At 37.5% G+C, this 16,319-nt stretch overlaps 1 protein-coding gene across 1 annotated transcript in view; it reads left to right on the top strand.

Moving 5' to 3' along the window:
- The window catches only part of CPQ (carboxypeptidase Q), a 434,372-nt gene that overhangs the window by 130,522 nt on the left and 287,531 nt on the right, over positions 1 to 16,319 (top strand). The window contains exon 3 of the mRNA XM_045560416.1: positions 13,470 to 13,677. Coding sequence (XP_045416372.1) covers positions 13,470 to 13,677 — 208 coding nt within the window. The remainder of the gene's footprint in view (positions 1 to 13,469; positions 13,678 to 16,319) is intronic.

Genomic DNA, 16,319 nt, shown 5'->3' with positions numbered 1-16,319 from the left:
GGAGCAGTCAGAACACAAAAAACATTTATTGATTAAGTTCATCATCTTCTTTGGGCACAGTTCATGGTACCCCAAAACAATTGCTATAGTAACATCAAAGATCATGGATCACAGATCACCATAACATTTATAATATAACGTAAAAGTTCAAAATATTGTAAGAATCATCTAAATATGACAGAGACAGGAAGTGAACAAATATATGGTGTTGGACAAATGGTGCTGATAGATTTTCTTGACACAGGGTTGCCACAAACCTTCAATTCATAAAAAATGCAATTATCTGTGAAGAACAATAAAGCAAAGCAAATAAAATGAGGTTTGCCTGTATGTTTGGGAACTTGACTACCCATTTGCCTTGTTGAGCAACTGTATTCTGAGGAAAATCTGAGTTCATTGGCAACCAATCTGGAGAAGTATGCTGGCCACAGACTCAGACATATGTCTGTTAGTTGTCTTAATTTTGTAAGAAGATATCAATTGTCATGTCAATATATATTGCTCTGCTCTGAGTTGACAATATGGAATACACATTCACTCCAAGTTCCTGGCATAGAATCTATCCTTTAACTCTTTGTTACTCAGTTGTCATCAAACCCTTCTTTTCTTTTTCTCATTGCACCCCTCTTCCTATCCCCACATCAAATCATTCAGTGAAAATTGTTGATTCTGTTTCTAAAATACATTACAAATTCAGTCACTTCTTTTCCTCTACTGTGAAAGCAGGCCAGACCACCATCGTAATCTTTGTTTAGGTCTTTCTTTTTACCTGATCTCACTAGTTTCAAGTCTGTCTCTCCTCTGCTCTATAACTGGGACAACTATATTTTTTAATAAAAATTCTGTCATATGGTTCCTTGCTGGTCCTTCTGCCTAGAAAAATGATCATATAATTATCTTTTAAAATACTTCTTAAAAACTCATTCAGCAAATGTTTGAGGGCCTGCTATTTGGAAGACACTATTCTCCATTGACTATAGAATAAATTTTCTCTCTCTCTCTCTCTCTCTCTCTCTCTCTCTCTCTCTCTCCCTCTCTTTTAGCTTTTGGGTTTTACAATTTTTTTAAATTAATTTTTTAAATTGACAGGTAAAAATTGTATATATTTATGGTGTACAACATGATGTTTTGGTATCTGTGTACATTGTAGAATGGCTAAATCAGGCTGTTTAACATATGTATTACCTCACATACTTTTTCTGTGGTGAGAACACTTAAAATCTACTCTCTTAGCAATTTTCAAGTATACAATATATTTTGATTAACTATAGTAACCATGATGTACAATAGATTTCTTGAATTTATTTCTCCTAACTGAAATTTTGTGTCCTTTGACCAACATCTTCCCAATCCCTCCACTCCTCAGTTCCTGGTAACAATAATTTTACTCTGTGTTTCTATGAGTTTGGATTTTTAGATTCCACATTTAAGTGAGTTTATGCGGTATTGGTCTTTCTGTGGCTGGTTTATTTCACTTAGCATAATGTCCTTTAGGTTCATCCATGTTGTTGCAAATGAAAGATTTTCTTCTTTTTTAAGGATGAATAGTAATTCCGTTGTATCTGTGTACAACATTTTCTTTATCCATTTGTCCACTGAGGGACACTTAGATTGAGTCTGTATCTTGGTTATTGTGAATAATGCTGCAGTGAACATGGGCGTGTAGATATCTCTTTGACATACGGATTTCATATTCTCTGTATATATAACCAGTAGTGGGATTGCTGGATCATATGGTTCTATTTTTAATTTTTTGAGGAAATTCATACTGTTTTGCATAATGGCTGTTACTAATTTACATTTCCTTCAACAGTGTACAAGGGTTCCCTTTTCTCCTTTTCCCCACTGACACAAATTCTAACTCTTTCCCATGGCCCATGAGGCCCTGCGTGTTATGGTCCCTGCCTTTTTTTAAAAACTTTATCTCATGTTCCTGTTTGCCTTTTATCACTGCACTTCCAGCCACAATGATCGTCCTCCAGTTTCTCAGAAAAGTTTTCCTGCCCAGGGGATTTTGTAGGTACAGTGATCTCTGCAAGGAGTATTCTTGTCTCCATTCTTCCTATCCATGGCTCCTTAGCATAAAATCCTTCAGTTCTCAGCTTAAATATCTCCTCTGAGAAGTTTTCTATGATCACCTAATCCAGAGGTTTCTGTCCCCCTCATTCTTCAGTTAGCTAAAAATGACAGACACCGCCCCCCCCCACACACAGCAAATAGCAGTAGCTTACACAAGACAGAAGTTTCTTTCTCTGTCATGTAAAATTCTAGATAACTGCACCAGAGTGTTGGGAGCTCAGACTTCTCTGTCCTGATGTTCCTTTGCAAGTCTACCTCATGGCTCAGGATGACATCTTCCATCTCCATTTAAGCAACCAGGAAAGAGTAAAGATGTGCCTCTCCTGTTAAGTACTGTGGGCCCATCTAACTATGGAGAAGCTGGAAAATGGGGTATTTTTTTTCTTTCTCTAGACAGTCATTTTCCAAGCAAAATTAAGGGTTTTATTACTGAGGGAGAGGGAGAAAACAGATATGGGGGAAGTAATATCCATACATGTTAGAAATGGACTCTCGTACATTAGTATATCACACGGCAATTTCTCTATGAGGACCCACAAATAACTTTCTAGTAGAAAATTTTTGTGCTACTCCTGAGCAACTGGCTTATTTTCTTGCTATGGACACTGTGAATCTTGTGCCTGATTTTTTTTTTTTGCTCTTTTTTTTTTTTGCCAGGCAGTTTGTGGCGAAACTATGGTCCTGTCCAACAACTCCACAAACCTTGTGACATACATTTTTTTTTTTCTGGTAATGTTAACCATGACATTATTTTATTTTACTACATCTGTTTTCTTTACCTTCTTCCTTCTTTCCTTCTTTCTTTTCTTCCTCTCTTTCTTTCTTTCTATTTTTTTCAATGTATTTTTGCAAGTCTCTTCAAATTATTTCGGTAATAAGTCAGAAAATAAGTAAAACACGACTATAAATAAATATTCTATACTTAATGAAGATGATAAAAGTACTTACATATAGGGCTGTTGAGAGAATCAAGAGAGTTAATATAAGTAAAGCATTTAGAACAGTGTCAGGCACATGGTACAACCTCTAAATAAATGGTAGTTCATTTATTATTATAATTAAATCTCTACCGAAGTGACCATCAAATAAACCTGTTTGAAGAGATGGTTTTACTAAAACTTTTAAACTAGGTTAAATGAGGAGAAAAAGGATAAAAATATACATTTAAGGGCCACTCAGCAACAATTATTCTATGTCTGCATATCTATGTAGCAGTTAGTAAATACATTGGGCTGTGTAAGATAATATGCTAAAAATTTTAGTAGCGATGGCCTCTAAGGCACTTTATATGTCCAGTATTTAGGTACCTTGTAGATAGAATGTATGCATGACTAACTGGATGAAGATTTGACAAGCAGGACTGTTGCTCTCTCTCCACTTTTTTCTGTTAGAGATGGAAGGTCTCCATCAGATAGGTCTGGGTTCAAATCTTAGACTTACAACTAACCAAACTCTGTGACCTATATCAAGTCTCAGTTTTCATATTAGATTAATTACTGATAGGGCAGCAAATGATCCCTACCACATAGGAACATAAGGATTATATGAAGTAATGCATCTAAAGAGCTTTGCATAGTACCTGGCCAGGGTATGCAAATAATAGTCATTTTTGTTATCATTAGATTAATGTAAATTTTTTAAACTGAAGAATTATTACCTTTTACCTCTTAGATTTATCCCATTAAAATGTTCAATGTACTTATCTTTGACTTAATAATTTTACTTCTATAAATTTAATGTATAGAAAAATTCACATTGTGCATTTCAACATTTAATTCAGAATTTTTACAGTAATAAAATTTGGAAACAAATGTCCATCAGTAAGTTAAAGTATGTTTATACATATTAGTGTATGTTTTATTTCTATTACAAGCATGAGTTAAGTTTGTGTTTCTTGATATGAACTAATTTCCAAAATATATTAAATGAGGAAAAAAAAGATTTTCATTGAATATATACAGACCTGTTTTTTCTTTAAATATTTGAAAATCCTACCCTAAAATCTGACAGAAATTCTGCAAATACTTAAATTTTTGCTATTCCATCACAAGGTTGTATAGAATAATGGTTTTCAATTATGATTTAAGGATCACAACTTGTCCACATGGATTCTTGGGAACTATGCAAGCTATGAACTCTAATAGCGTTAACATTTCTATTACCACGGCATTTGTGCTTAAGTTTCTGGTATAGATTAATAAATTATTAATATTGTTAAATGGATGCCTGGTTTTCATTAATTGGTGGCTCATCAAAAACTCATCAAAAACTTCCCATTCATTTTGTTGAGTTCACTGGTTGGGGATAAATGGCCTGAGAGGCTCTTCACCCTGCCAAAGTAGATCATGAACAATATGGTCAATTTAATTGACTTCAATTCAGCAAACATATTGAATTCAGAATATGGGAAAAGCATTACACTACTAATTGTGGCAATATCAAGGGACATCCCTCGTGGTAGCCATCTGTTGTTTGCCACCCAGGATTCCTTTCCCTTCTGTTTGGGAACTACAGCTTTTGCCTATGGTTTGGTTAGGATTGGCCCCTTACACAGGTCTAGGAGTAGGCGGGCCTTGCTTGGCTTAAGGTAGTCAGCACAGCCCATCCCTATGGCCATAGTATTACATTCATCGGTGGGCATATAACTCATGAATCTTGAACAGACTTCTTTGCTGGGACTTCTAAAAACTGAAGCTTCCTCTGTCTTTGCTGTGGTGTAGGAACTGCTGGAAGAGACATTCTCTCTTTCCCTTGCAGTACAGTAAGGATGGGAGGTCTGGGAAAACCTGGAGCTGTTTTGGGGCAGAACACCACACAGATACTGAAAATGAAGTTGACATGGTGAAGGGAAGCACAAAGATCCGGAAACTGCCAGAAGCTGGCCCTACCACTGGTCACATGAACGAAAACATTTCCAAGCCAGTTGGAGTGGGGTTTTCTATCACTTGTAAGGGTGAGAATCCACATGTTCTTTGATCTCAATAATTAGAAAAAAGATTTATGATAGCTGCAACTCAGCTGTTATTATTATTCTAGAATACTGATTCATATCTGTAATAAAACTTGATTCAGAGATTAAAATTATTGTGGAAACAAAATTGACCAATAACAAATATTTTTTGAAATGAGTTTGAAGTCAGTCTGACCTGGACTCAAGTCCAAGTACTGCCACTTTCTAGTTTGCTCAGATATTTGAACCTCCTTGTGCCTCAGTTTTCTCACCTATAAAATGTGAGTAATGCCCTTACTCCTACCTCCTTAAGACTATTTGGTGCTGGTTTTTGGCTGGAATGGAGTTAGCATCAATAATTGTATTTGTATTCGTCTAGTTTAATGGACTTTCATAGCATCCAGAAAATTTTCATGTAAGTCATATGGTTCTGATATATATATTATATCTCTAGAATCTTCTAGTGGTAAATTATATCAAATTGAATCATGAAAGTAAGTCAGGTTTATTATTATTTGGGACAGAAATTCTGCTTTGTTACTGTACTTTATACTCAAATTTTATTTCTCTAAGAAGAGCACAGAACACAACATTTGAAGACATAGCTAAACATAAAAGCCCATTTTGGAAACCAAGTTGTCATACAGTTATTTTATTCCTCTAATATAACACTATAGTAACATTTTTTACTTGATACAAACATAGGCACACTAATTTCTATCATTTTTGTCCTTGGTTTGTGAAGATGGAATTTAGAAAGAAAATGCATTCGGAGATGAAATAGTGAAGTCTACTGAAACTGTATAGAATTATTTAACAGTATGACATGGTTGCTTGTTTCTGTTAGAAATGATATCAGGTGAGTTAGCTAAACAAAGTTGCCAAGACTGTATTTTAATGATTTTTAGTCTAGTTTATCTGCTTTTTAAAATTCTTTGTCATTTAGTCTACATGTGTTAGATCACTGCACTTGCTAAATTCTTCACATTTGTTTGTTTTCTGCTGTTTGGTGTTGCTCATTTGATCCCTTTGATGTGTGATAGGAGGAGGAAAGTAGTTATCTAATTTTCTCTGAACAGTCTCCCCTAAGGTATCAAATATATTTATTCTATATCTCATCAATCAGCCATAGATCGTGAAAAAACTCTGATAAAAACTTTTAGTTCAGGTCCCCTGAATTAGTCAATTCTCATTCAGTAATCCTGTGGTAACAAACAACCTCCAAAATCTTGGTGGCTTACAACAACCAAGATTTATTTCTGGTTCTCTTTATATATATATGGGCTGCCAGTTGGTAGTACCTTTGCTCCTGCTTCAGGAATCTGTTTCACCCCAGAATGCAGGTGGAAGGAGCAGCTCCTGTCTGAAACAGGCCATTCTCGTGGCTGAGGGCATTGAGCTCTTAAGAGACAAGGCCAAATCCCACAATGGTCCTTAATGCTCCTGTTCAGCTGTGACCATTTATCATGCCCATTCTCATTCCACTGGCCAGAGCAAGTTGCTTGGCCAAGTCCAGGGTCAGTGTCTTCAACAGAGATACCACAGTTTATAAGGCAATGGGCAGGCAGGTGTTATCCTCTTAAAGGAAGGGGAGAGGAAATAATGTGATATAACTTAGGTCTATTTTGGATAGGGCCACTGGCATCTTTTTCTCCTGTGTCCTGTTCCGCTGCTGCTGCTGCTGCTTCTCCAACAAGCCCCTTTCCTGCTTCTCTCGCCTACCCCTACATCACTTACTCTGTACACCCTGCTGCCAGCTAGACCCATGGAACTCACTCAGCTTTTCTGTCCAGCTTGATGTTGGGCCTTTAAGATGTAGGGCCTGAATTACCGCCTTAGTCAAAACTGGAGCTGTCTGATGTGGTGTGGAAAAGCTCTTCTCTGAGCCAAGTAGGTTCAATATTTACTGAAGTTACATCCACTTTGTTTTATTCCTGGTAATTTGGTTTGAAGTGAAATTTTAAATAATCGGATGATTACTGCTTATACCTATTAAATATATGTCCAGAGCCCTAAAATACATACCTTATTGTCTTATAGTGATTTATAATGCACAGAACAAGTTTATTACTATCATCTCATATGGTGCTCACCAGAAGCCTAGTGATGCCAATATTATTGTGATTCTCATTTTATGTGCTAGGAAAAGTTAAGCAACTTATTCAGGATCAAAAGGCTAAGTGAGCTTTATAGCCAGTAGTCAATCCAGGGTATGTAATGATGTACATTTCTTGTTATTGATGCAGAAATCCCCAGTTTTAAGCATATCTTAAAAATTGTATAATGTAACATAATATATACCTTCTTTTTAAAAAGCTATAGAGTAAGATGGTTGCTTGTTTCACTGCAAAGATTCGACTTGTTAACAAAATTTTTAAAAACGTCTTCTTTGGTTTGAACGGTCTGATTGCTAAATCTCAGTTTACATGCAGCTTTCCCCAGGAAAACAATCATTACATAGATGGGCAGTATGGTTAGTGGAGTACAAAACTCCATGAAGCCAGTTTCCCCATTGCATTAAATGGTGTCCATCCATGCTGCTCTCCGGGTGGCCTTCCATGCTTTGTCTCCACTGCCCTACCCGTCTATGCCACTCTCATCTCTCAGCCAGAATGGGGCAGTTGGCCTTTAAAGAGTCCTCTGTCTCTTTCCTTACCTCCTCCAAGCCTTTTATCATGGTTTCAAAATGTGAATCTGAATTTGCCTGACCTCTCTATCCTCACCCGAATTCCTTAATCGTAGCTATGAGACTCCCTGTGCTCTCACCCAGCAAACCATGCCAGCCTTCTCTCATGTCATTCTCTCCCTCACTCTCTGCTTACTTTCATCTTAGCCCTCTCTCCTCTCTAGCTTCCTGCCAGTGTCTCCTAGTCAATTATCACTAATTTTCAAATCCCACCTTCCCACGGAAGCTGGTCATGACCTCCAGAGCATGACAACAGCCTTGTGTTAGTTTACTATCACCAGCACCTCACTTCTGTATCCCAGCCACCACCACCAAGGCCAGTGGATTTTCCTTCTTAAATACCACTAGAAGCTGACTGAGGTACATTGAACCTTCCTGCTGCTCACCTTAACAGATGTATTAGATGACAGTGGTTTTTATGAAAGCTCTCACTCTTCCACACCAGTCACCTTTATGAGGAAACACCCAGTGGTTGGGGAGAAAGCAACCATGCCAACCACATTTCAAAGTAACCATGTTCAAAGCAACCAAGTTGTTTTTGACAAGAGTATACCTCATGTTTTAGGGTATAAATGTTTCCTGTGATAATTGCTAAAAAGTAATCAAGGTACTCAAAAGTCTGACTGCCTCTTCATGCTGCTGCAATAACAATAGGAGAAGTTTGGATTTTGAGGTAATCAGATTTCTAAGGACCAAAAGTGTTCTATGCTTATTGCTGCTGCATGTTGCTGAGTTGGGTCTCTGTAAAACTGGAGTGTCCAACATTCCATGTCAAATTGAACATAGTGGGCCTATCGTAGGCACCCCTCCATTAAGCAACAAAAGTCTCTGTGTAAATTCTATTATTTTAGAGGTCAAAGTAGACAAGATGCTTTGCTGGTGGCTTGTCCTCAGGTGTCAGTATAGTAAGATGGCTCTTCGCACACCGCCTCGTTGGGCAGACAGCTGCCTCTCTAGAGGTAATGATAATTTACTGGGCCCCTGGGTTTTGATGTAGTTGTGTCTGGGCTGTCTCATAAGGCTTCCAGACCAGGTTTAATTTGAGCCAGATCTCAGGAGATGGAGTTAGGAGAGGATGGGTCACGTGCCACCAGCTAGCATTTGGGTTTGCTTTGCCCCTTGCTCTTCTAACTTTCACTCAGCTAATGGCTGAGTTTTATTTTCTTTTTTTTTTTTTCCTGAAAATTTCTTCAAGGAGACTGTTTTCCTTCCTGGCACTCACAGCATGAGGATGGGGGTCTATAAATACCTTGGTTAAAAATTGGATTGTAGAGTGTCCCTCTGTCTGTTTTGGGTCCTGGCAGGAAGCCTCCTATTCACTGTAAATGAATAGATGTTTCATCTATTTTTGTCTTCCCTTCTTTGTTCTTTACCCAGGAATGTACTTTCTCTCATTTTCAGGCTATTGAAATCTTCTAAAGCCCTCTTAAAGTTTCTTCTTTTAGGAAACTTCCTAGATTTCCCCTAGTCAGAATTAATACTGATTTATGTTATTATTTCATGAAATTTCATTTTCATTTAATACTTGCAGTCTGTGTTCTTTTTAAAGTTATTATGTACCTATTTTTCCTCCTCAGATTATACAATCCTTAAGGATAGGACCAGAATTTACCCATCTTTATACTTTCCCCAATGCCCAGCACAAAGTCCTGGCCCAATAGGAGGGCTGTAAATTTGTTGAATTAATTTGAATCTTTAAGGCTTGTTCTTCCATGAAGAGGACATCATTGCACAATCATAATATTCTCTATAAACAAATGGACACTCCAAAAGAACTGCTCTGATGTTCTTTTATCTGCCTTGCCATGAATTTGCAATTTCCTTAGCACTTCAGGCCAAAACACTGAAGTTTCCCAGAACAACTGTTTTCTCTTCTCCATAACTCTGAGTTCAGGAAAAACCAGCTATTCCATGGACCTGGTTATCTTGCAGAGTGCACACAGTAGAAGACTACGTGATAAAAGTAAAAAGCTAGGCTTCCTTTTGGGTAGGGCTGAATTATTTCCTGCTCAGGAGTTAAGTCTTCTGTAATCAGAATCAATTTCCTAAAACGTAACACATTGAATTGAGCCCAGAGACATGTTCCTCTGTAGTCTTTTCTTTTTAATGGGAGAAAACATTACAAAATTCTTACTTAATTATGTTCTTATTCTTAACTGTTCTTGGGAGGACTCAAGTCAGAAGAGACTGAGATTGGAGTCGCTTTATCAAATTCTCTGTAGAAGAGATGGTCTGAGCCAATGCCATAGCAGTCAGCATCTGCTGTCTCTGCAAGGAGACCGCAGCAGTAGGTGGCTTAAAAAATAAATTGACCAATTTTGAAATCAGATGTGGAAGATAAAAAGGATTTAGTATCCTTTATATCCTCAGGTTTAGAAAACCTGAGGATTTCTATACCATTTTTGTGATATAATAGGCTATAGCCAAGAGTCACTATATGAATGTTTTTTAGCTTCCATCCCACATTCTCTTCAGAAATTAACTACTGTAATCATGTTCATTACTCTAACAGAGCCTGATGACTCTTGTTCTAGAGTGAAGCACCCATGCCAGCTCCCCTGTTAACAGGTAATAGACCTAGTATGATGACAGCACCCTGATTGATGAGCAACATCTCATGTAGACTAAGGAAAACAACTGATACCTGACAAGTTAGGCACACTTGTATACACCTATTTATTTTTCCTTCTTATTCATCTTAAAATGATGAGCTTTTCTTTTGATGTATTTTATATTTGTGAGAGAAGATAACAATGCAGTTAATAGGAAGAGCATGACTCTCGGATTGATCCAATAGTTCAAACCTCAGCTTCAACACCTAGTAGATGCATAAACTTATTTCTCTGCACCTCAGTATCCTCATAATAAACTACCTTTCAGAGTTGCTGTGAACATTAGCGTAAACAATAGACATTCAAAGTAGCTATATTATTATTAATTATTCTGATCTACAGAAATATGAAAGTTCCTTGGAAGTATACATTTTTGGAGGGTAATCAGGGATAGGGTATTATACTTCTTGGCAGGGGGAGTTCTTTTCATTCATTTTGTGTGTGTGTGTGTGTGTGTGTGTGTGTGTGTATTTCACATATTAGGAGTCAGACACCATCCCAGGGTCTTGGGTAACATTAATAGATAAATCAGACAAAAATTTCTATCCCCATGGAGCTTACATTATTGTAGTGGGTACGACTGGAAGCTGATAAATACTATGGAAAAATTAAGTAAGCTAAGAGGGACAAGAGGTTAGGAGTGAGTTGAAATTATAAATTGCGATATCAGAGTAGGACTTACTGTGAACATGACAGTGGTTTTGTGTTCTTGGAACACAGCCTTCCCTAGGGTGTGGGTAGAGGGATGGGACAGGAGAGAGGAGGCCAGGGAATGCTCCCTAAAGAAGTGATTATTGAATGGAATCCCAAGGGATAAATAGGTGTTGGTCACGTGATGAAGTTGGGAGAATGGGGTCAACAAGCCATGATATACTGTAGCATGCACAAAGACACTGGGGAGTGAAATTGCATGGTGTGAGAATAGGACCTTTTAAGTTTAGTATTGATGAAGTTTAAAATAAAAGGGAGCCGGTGTCTATAGAGGTAGACGGGCTTTGAATGGTATGTTGAAATGATGGGTTTTTGGTAGAAGTGGGAGATGGGCAGGGAGCTGGTGTTGTAGGCAGATCTGGCTTTTCAGTAGTTGAAGCAGGCCACTCGGCAACTCTGTGGAGGTTAAACTTGAGGAGGCTGGGCTGGAGGCAGGGATACCAGTGGTGGTGGGAGGGCTGGGCTTCTAACAGGCCGAAAGAGAGGTAATGAGGGCCTGATGTGACAGAGTATAATGGGGTGAAACAGAGGATATGGTTTCAATCAGTATTGACTTTTAGGGGTGAAGTGATCAGTACTTGAGGATTGATTAGATGTGGGGAATGAAGGAGACAGAGGAGTGAGAGATGACTGTAAGCTTTTAGGAAGAAAGATTCTTTTGAACTCCTCTTCCAAGTCCATGGTGATAGATTTTGACCTGTAGCTGCTACTGGTGATTTGCATTGGCAACGGTGGTGTCTAGGTTAGGTTTTGGCTCTTCAGGACTCCACTGTCTTGTTTGCTGAAAGAACTTGAGTTGAAGCATAGACCATAGTGAAGTACCACTCTCATATGACTTTAATTTTGCAGTGGCCTATGGAAATTTATAGAAATTTGGCTTCATTTCTAGTGGCTCCAATCCAGATGCCAAAATTACCCCATTGCTGAGACATCCCTTGGGTGGACCTCTGAACCTGTTATTCATTAGGACCAGCTGAAAACCATCAGCAAAATTCCCATACTATGCCAACAATAACACCAGTCAAATTTCAAGGTAACTCCAGGTTTCAGAAAGTTATGAATCTCAAAATCTTTCTTTCCAAACCCTTATTTGTATTTTTATGCATGCTTATGTGGAAAAAAGCTAGTGGTTTCCTTACTTTTCATAATTATACATTGCTTCTTTTAGATTATATTTTAAGTTCTGAGTATTGGTGGGGACATGTTTATAGATTTGTAGCCAATCACTTTAAAGTAAAAGTACAAATTCAGTCTGGATAGTGATGCCAGAAGTATGAGAGGAGCCAGCCCAAAGGGTCCAATATGATGAGACCTATACTGAAAGCAAGAATTCTCTCATACCTGCAGTGCATTTTAAAAGGATTTTCCAAGTAACAGTTAACATTTGTTAAGCTTTCAGAAAAACCTAATTCTCTAGTTTGCAATTTTAAGGAAGCATGCTAAATATATGTTGATACTTTGGTTTTTACTGACATATTTCATGATGGCGTGGCTAAAGCCACAAAACAGGCTGCTACCACTTTCTCTTAGATAGTTATATTTAGCCACTGCATCTGGCCTTTGTTGCTAAATATTTTTTCCTTGTCATTCTAACTACCCCATCAAGTTGTATCTTCTGTGGTCTGGCAGTTTTTGAATGACTTCTTGGAAGATGTGAAACCTTGTTCCCTAATCAGGAAGATTTGGGCAAGTCGTGTGGTATAAGAAAAGGAGACACATCTCTTCCAACCAAGACAACAGGATTATAGGACAATTACACAATGTCCTCAAAATTTTTATTTGAAGAATAGTGGTGTGTTTGGTGATGAACAAGTACTGTAAATTGAGAAGCATGGGAAGTTTCCACATCCTTTAAGAGTGTTTTTATACAAAGGAGGAAAGAAAACAAGCTGACTTTTTTGTGGTTCTTGGGAGAGGTTACATTAACCATTTGTTAAGAGTTGGATTTATGAAAAGTATTCTTCACAAACTGCCAACCTTCGTGTTATGTCATTGTAGGTTGTTTAGCAACATATCAAAATAGTTTTATGAAAAGATAAATATGTGTTTTATTAATCCTAAGGGAAGCTTTCTGAAATGCATTTGTTAAATAAATAATTAGCGTCATCCTGTGAAATTCATGACTTCTTTGGGTGGGAAAGAAAGAAAAAAAAGAAGCTATCTTTTCAAGCAATTTGTGATTTAATACCAGCTGGTCAAGTGAGTTGAAAAACCTTGAGTCATATGTTATATTATTTTGAATGCCTTTTCTCTCTCTTGGGAAACTGGCTAACCCCACAATCTTTCTCCCATGGTAAATGGCTCTAAAACTTTGATCATCTCAAATCAGTTTGCCAGATGTAGCAGAAAGAGCATGTGTGACCTTTTGTGTGCCAATTCAACCTGGCTGATGGGAAACTATAAGTTAATCCTGCATGACTTTTATTTCTAGGCATTACAGCTGAAGTTCTGGTGGTGAACTCTTTCGATGAACTGAGGAGAAGGGCCCCAGAAGCAAAAGGGAAGATTGTTGTGTATAACCAACCTTATCTCAACTACTCAAGGACAGTGCAATACCGATTCCGGGGGGCAGTGGAAGCTGCCAAGGTTGGGGCTGTGGCATCCCTCATTCGATCAGTGACTCCTTTCTCCATCTACAGGTGGGTCATGACGTTTATTTGAAATCCTTTCAAAAACAAGAGTTTTCCATGAAAGAAATGCCTTTATGAAATAAAAACAAACCATTGAAATGAAAATACTGATTGTTAATGGAATTTCCCCCCATTCCACATTTGGTCATTTGTTTGTAATATCTTCTTTGGCCTTTTCAGGATTCCAAGCATCATTTGTGCTTTCCTTTCAAAAGCTTTCAAGCTTTCCATATCCACAATGATCCCATAACATTCCTTATATAACTAATATATTATGTATTCTCATTGGAGGAAGAACTGAATTCACGTCTGCCTTTCATCAAAGATTCCTAATGACTTCAGAGGGAGCCAGACTGTTTCCATGTAGCTAGAGAAGCTACATAAAAAGAGAGTGGGTAACATGATGGGGGCCATCTGTGATGTAGTAGAAAGATTTGGAGAATTAGAGGACTTTGGATACAGACCTGGGTCTGCTCCTAAACAACTGTGTGGCCTTGGGAATGTTTCTTAAGCTTCTCTGGGCCTTATAATTTTCTTCTACTAACCAGGGATGATAAAGAATAATAAATGTACAAAATAATTTTAAGATTAAATGAGGTAAACTTATGAAACATACTTGATTATCTATAAAAGTCTATATAAATATTTGGAGGTATTGTTTTAGGGCAAATTAATGCTTGTCTTTTTCTTTTTAGTCCTGATTGAGGTCATGTCAAAGTGCCTTATTGCCGCTCAGTCCTAGGAATGAAACCCAGTATTGCAATGGATAAAAGCTCTAAAAATTAACGTGTAGACGTTAATAGTTATTATGGTAGTGTCACACATTAGTGATAAAATGTTTGAGAAACATGGATATAAGAAGCACCATCTTAGTATTGCAGCTGGGTTTAAGATTTTTTAAAACTGTAAAAAATAATTGCAGATAGGGTTTATTTGAGCCTCAACACTAGATTTTTAGTATCTGTTGTAAAGGAAAGTTATTTATTCTGTACAATTGCTGTTTGGAATTGAGACATAATTGCTTAACCTTAATTAGCACCCTACACCCATGAAAATAAAATAACTGAGAAGGAGACTTCAGCAACTAGGAAACACAGTCAAAGAGGAGTTGTATACAATTGCAGAGAAAAGGAAACAGACAATTTTCTTTTACAGGGATAAGATGTCTTCCCAAGGGAGGAAGATGGGGCATGTTAAAACTACTTGTCAGAAGTTTTATGAGAGAAAAACTAGTTACACTGATGTCATAGTGCTAAAAATAATGTTCTTTGTAAAGTGTTTAAAGGTTTTGTGACTAGTAAAACAATGACTGGACCTTATCCTTTTGGATAGTTAATCTTCCCAGGAGGGAAGTCCTAAAATGGCTAGTTTACTTCCCAGAATACCTCAATTACCCCCTGAAATAACATACTCAGCAAGCAGTGGTCATTCACCATGCTCTGCCTGGTCATGAGACTTAAATTATGGAGTTGGTCTTTTGCTTTGTAAAACTGGGCAATTGCCAGAAATCTTTACTTAAGAACTACTACTTATAAGACTAATAAATTCCCAGATGACTTAATGCACAGTGATCTACCAGGGTTCATTGGCATTTTTTTTTTTTCTGGCATAATGAAGATGTTTAGAAACCAAGGCTACAACCTAGAAGTACCAGAAGAATTCTACAGTATGGGACTTCAAAATCTGTTGTTAGCCTCTAAGGTTTTGGGTGAGCAACTTGTAGTCTCAGTATTAAAAGGAACTTTTTCTTAATATTTTTAGATCTAGACTGATTATAATTTATCACTGATTTTATAGCCAGCCATATTTCACTGAACTCAACTTTTATAACTCTATTCTTTCAACATTTACAAATATATGATAACGTTGGCCTTTATATAGTACTTTAAGATATTTCACATATGGCATCTTATTTGTTCTGACAATAACCTGAAAGACCACACGGAAGAGGTATTATTTTATTGATAAGGAAATAAAAGCTCAGAGAGTTAGATATATTCACATATTTAAGTCTTGCATCCCCCAAAATAAAAACCAGAGGTCATTTAGGTTCCACTCTTTATCAGTCATTTCAACAAATACATATGGAGCAGCTCCATTTCCCAGCATTACTCTACATACGAGTGGTCAGAATAACTGACACATTTCCAGGGTTTCATGATTTTGTATGTGCTTTCTCCTCTGCTACCCTCCATTCCTTTTCTCATTGTCACACACCATCCTTCAAGATTCATCTTAAGTGTTTCTTATTCTGGGAAGCCCTCTCTGGTATCCACTTGTGCCCAAGTGAACTACTTCTTTTTGGTAGTCTCACATCATCTTGTGCACACTCTGTATCACAATGTCTTAGAAGTAGTTTGGGGTTGTGCTTTGGTAGGATAGACTAACTATTGTAACAAACAACTTCAAATCTCAGTCATTTAACACAATAGGAGTCACTTTCTTGTTCATGTGATAGTTCCTAAGGGGTATTCAGCAAGTGACCTTCTGCTTCTTTCCGTCTGTGGCTCCATCACCTCTGAGATATCAGAGTCCTCTGCATCCAGCTGGCAAATAAGGGAACACAGAGAGCAAGTAGATAACCTAGAGGTATGTTTTCTGTGGTTATCCATATCTAGGCCTGGATGTGGCATACCTCACTTTTGCTTACA

Source organism: Lemur catta, chromosome 9 (genome assembly GCF_020740605.2).
Source record: "Lemur catta isolate mLemCat1 chromosome 9, mLemCat1.pri, whole genome shotgun sequence".
In the NCBI taxonomy this organism is placed as follows: domain Eukaryota; kingdom Metazoa; phylum Chordata; class Mammalia; order Primates; family Lemuridae; genus Lemur; species Lemur catta.
Note: the sequence above shows the minus strand (reverse complement) of the source record. Positions and strands in the feature narration are given on the sequence as shown.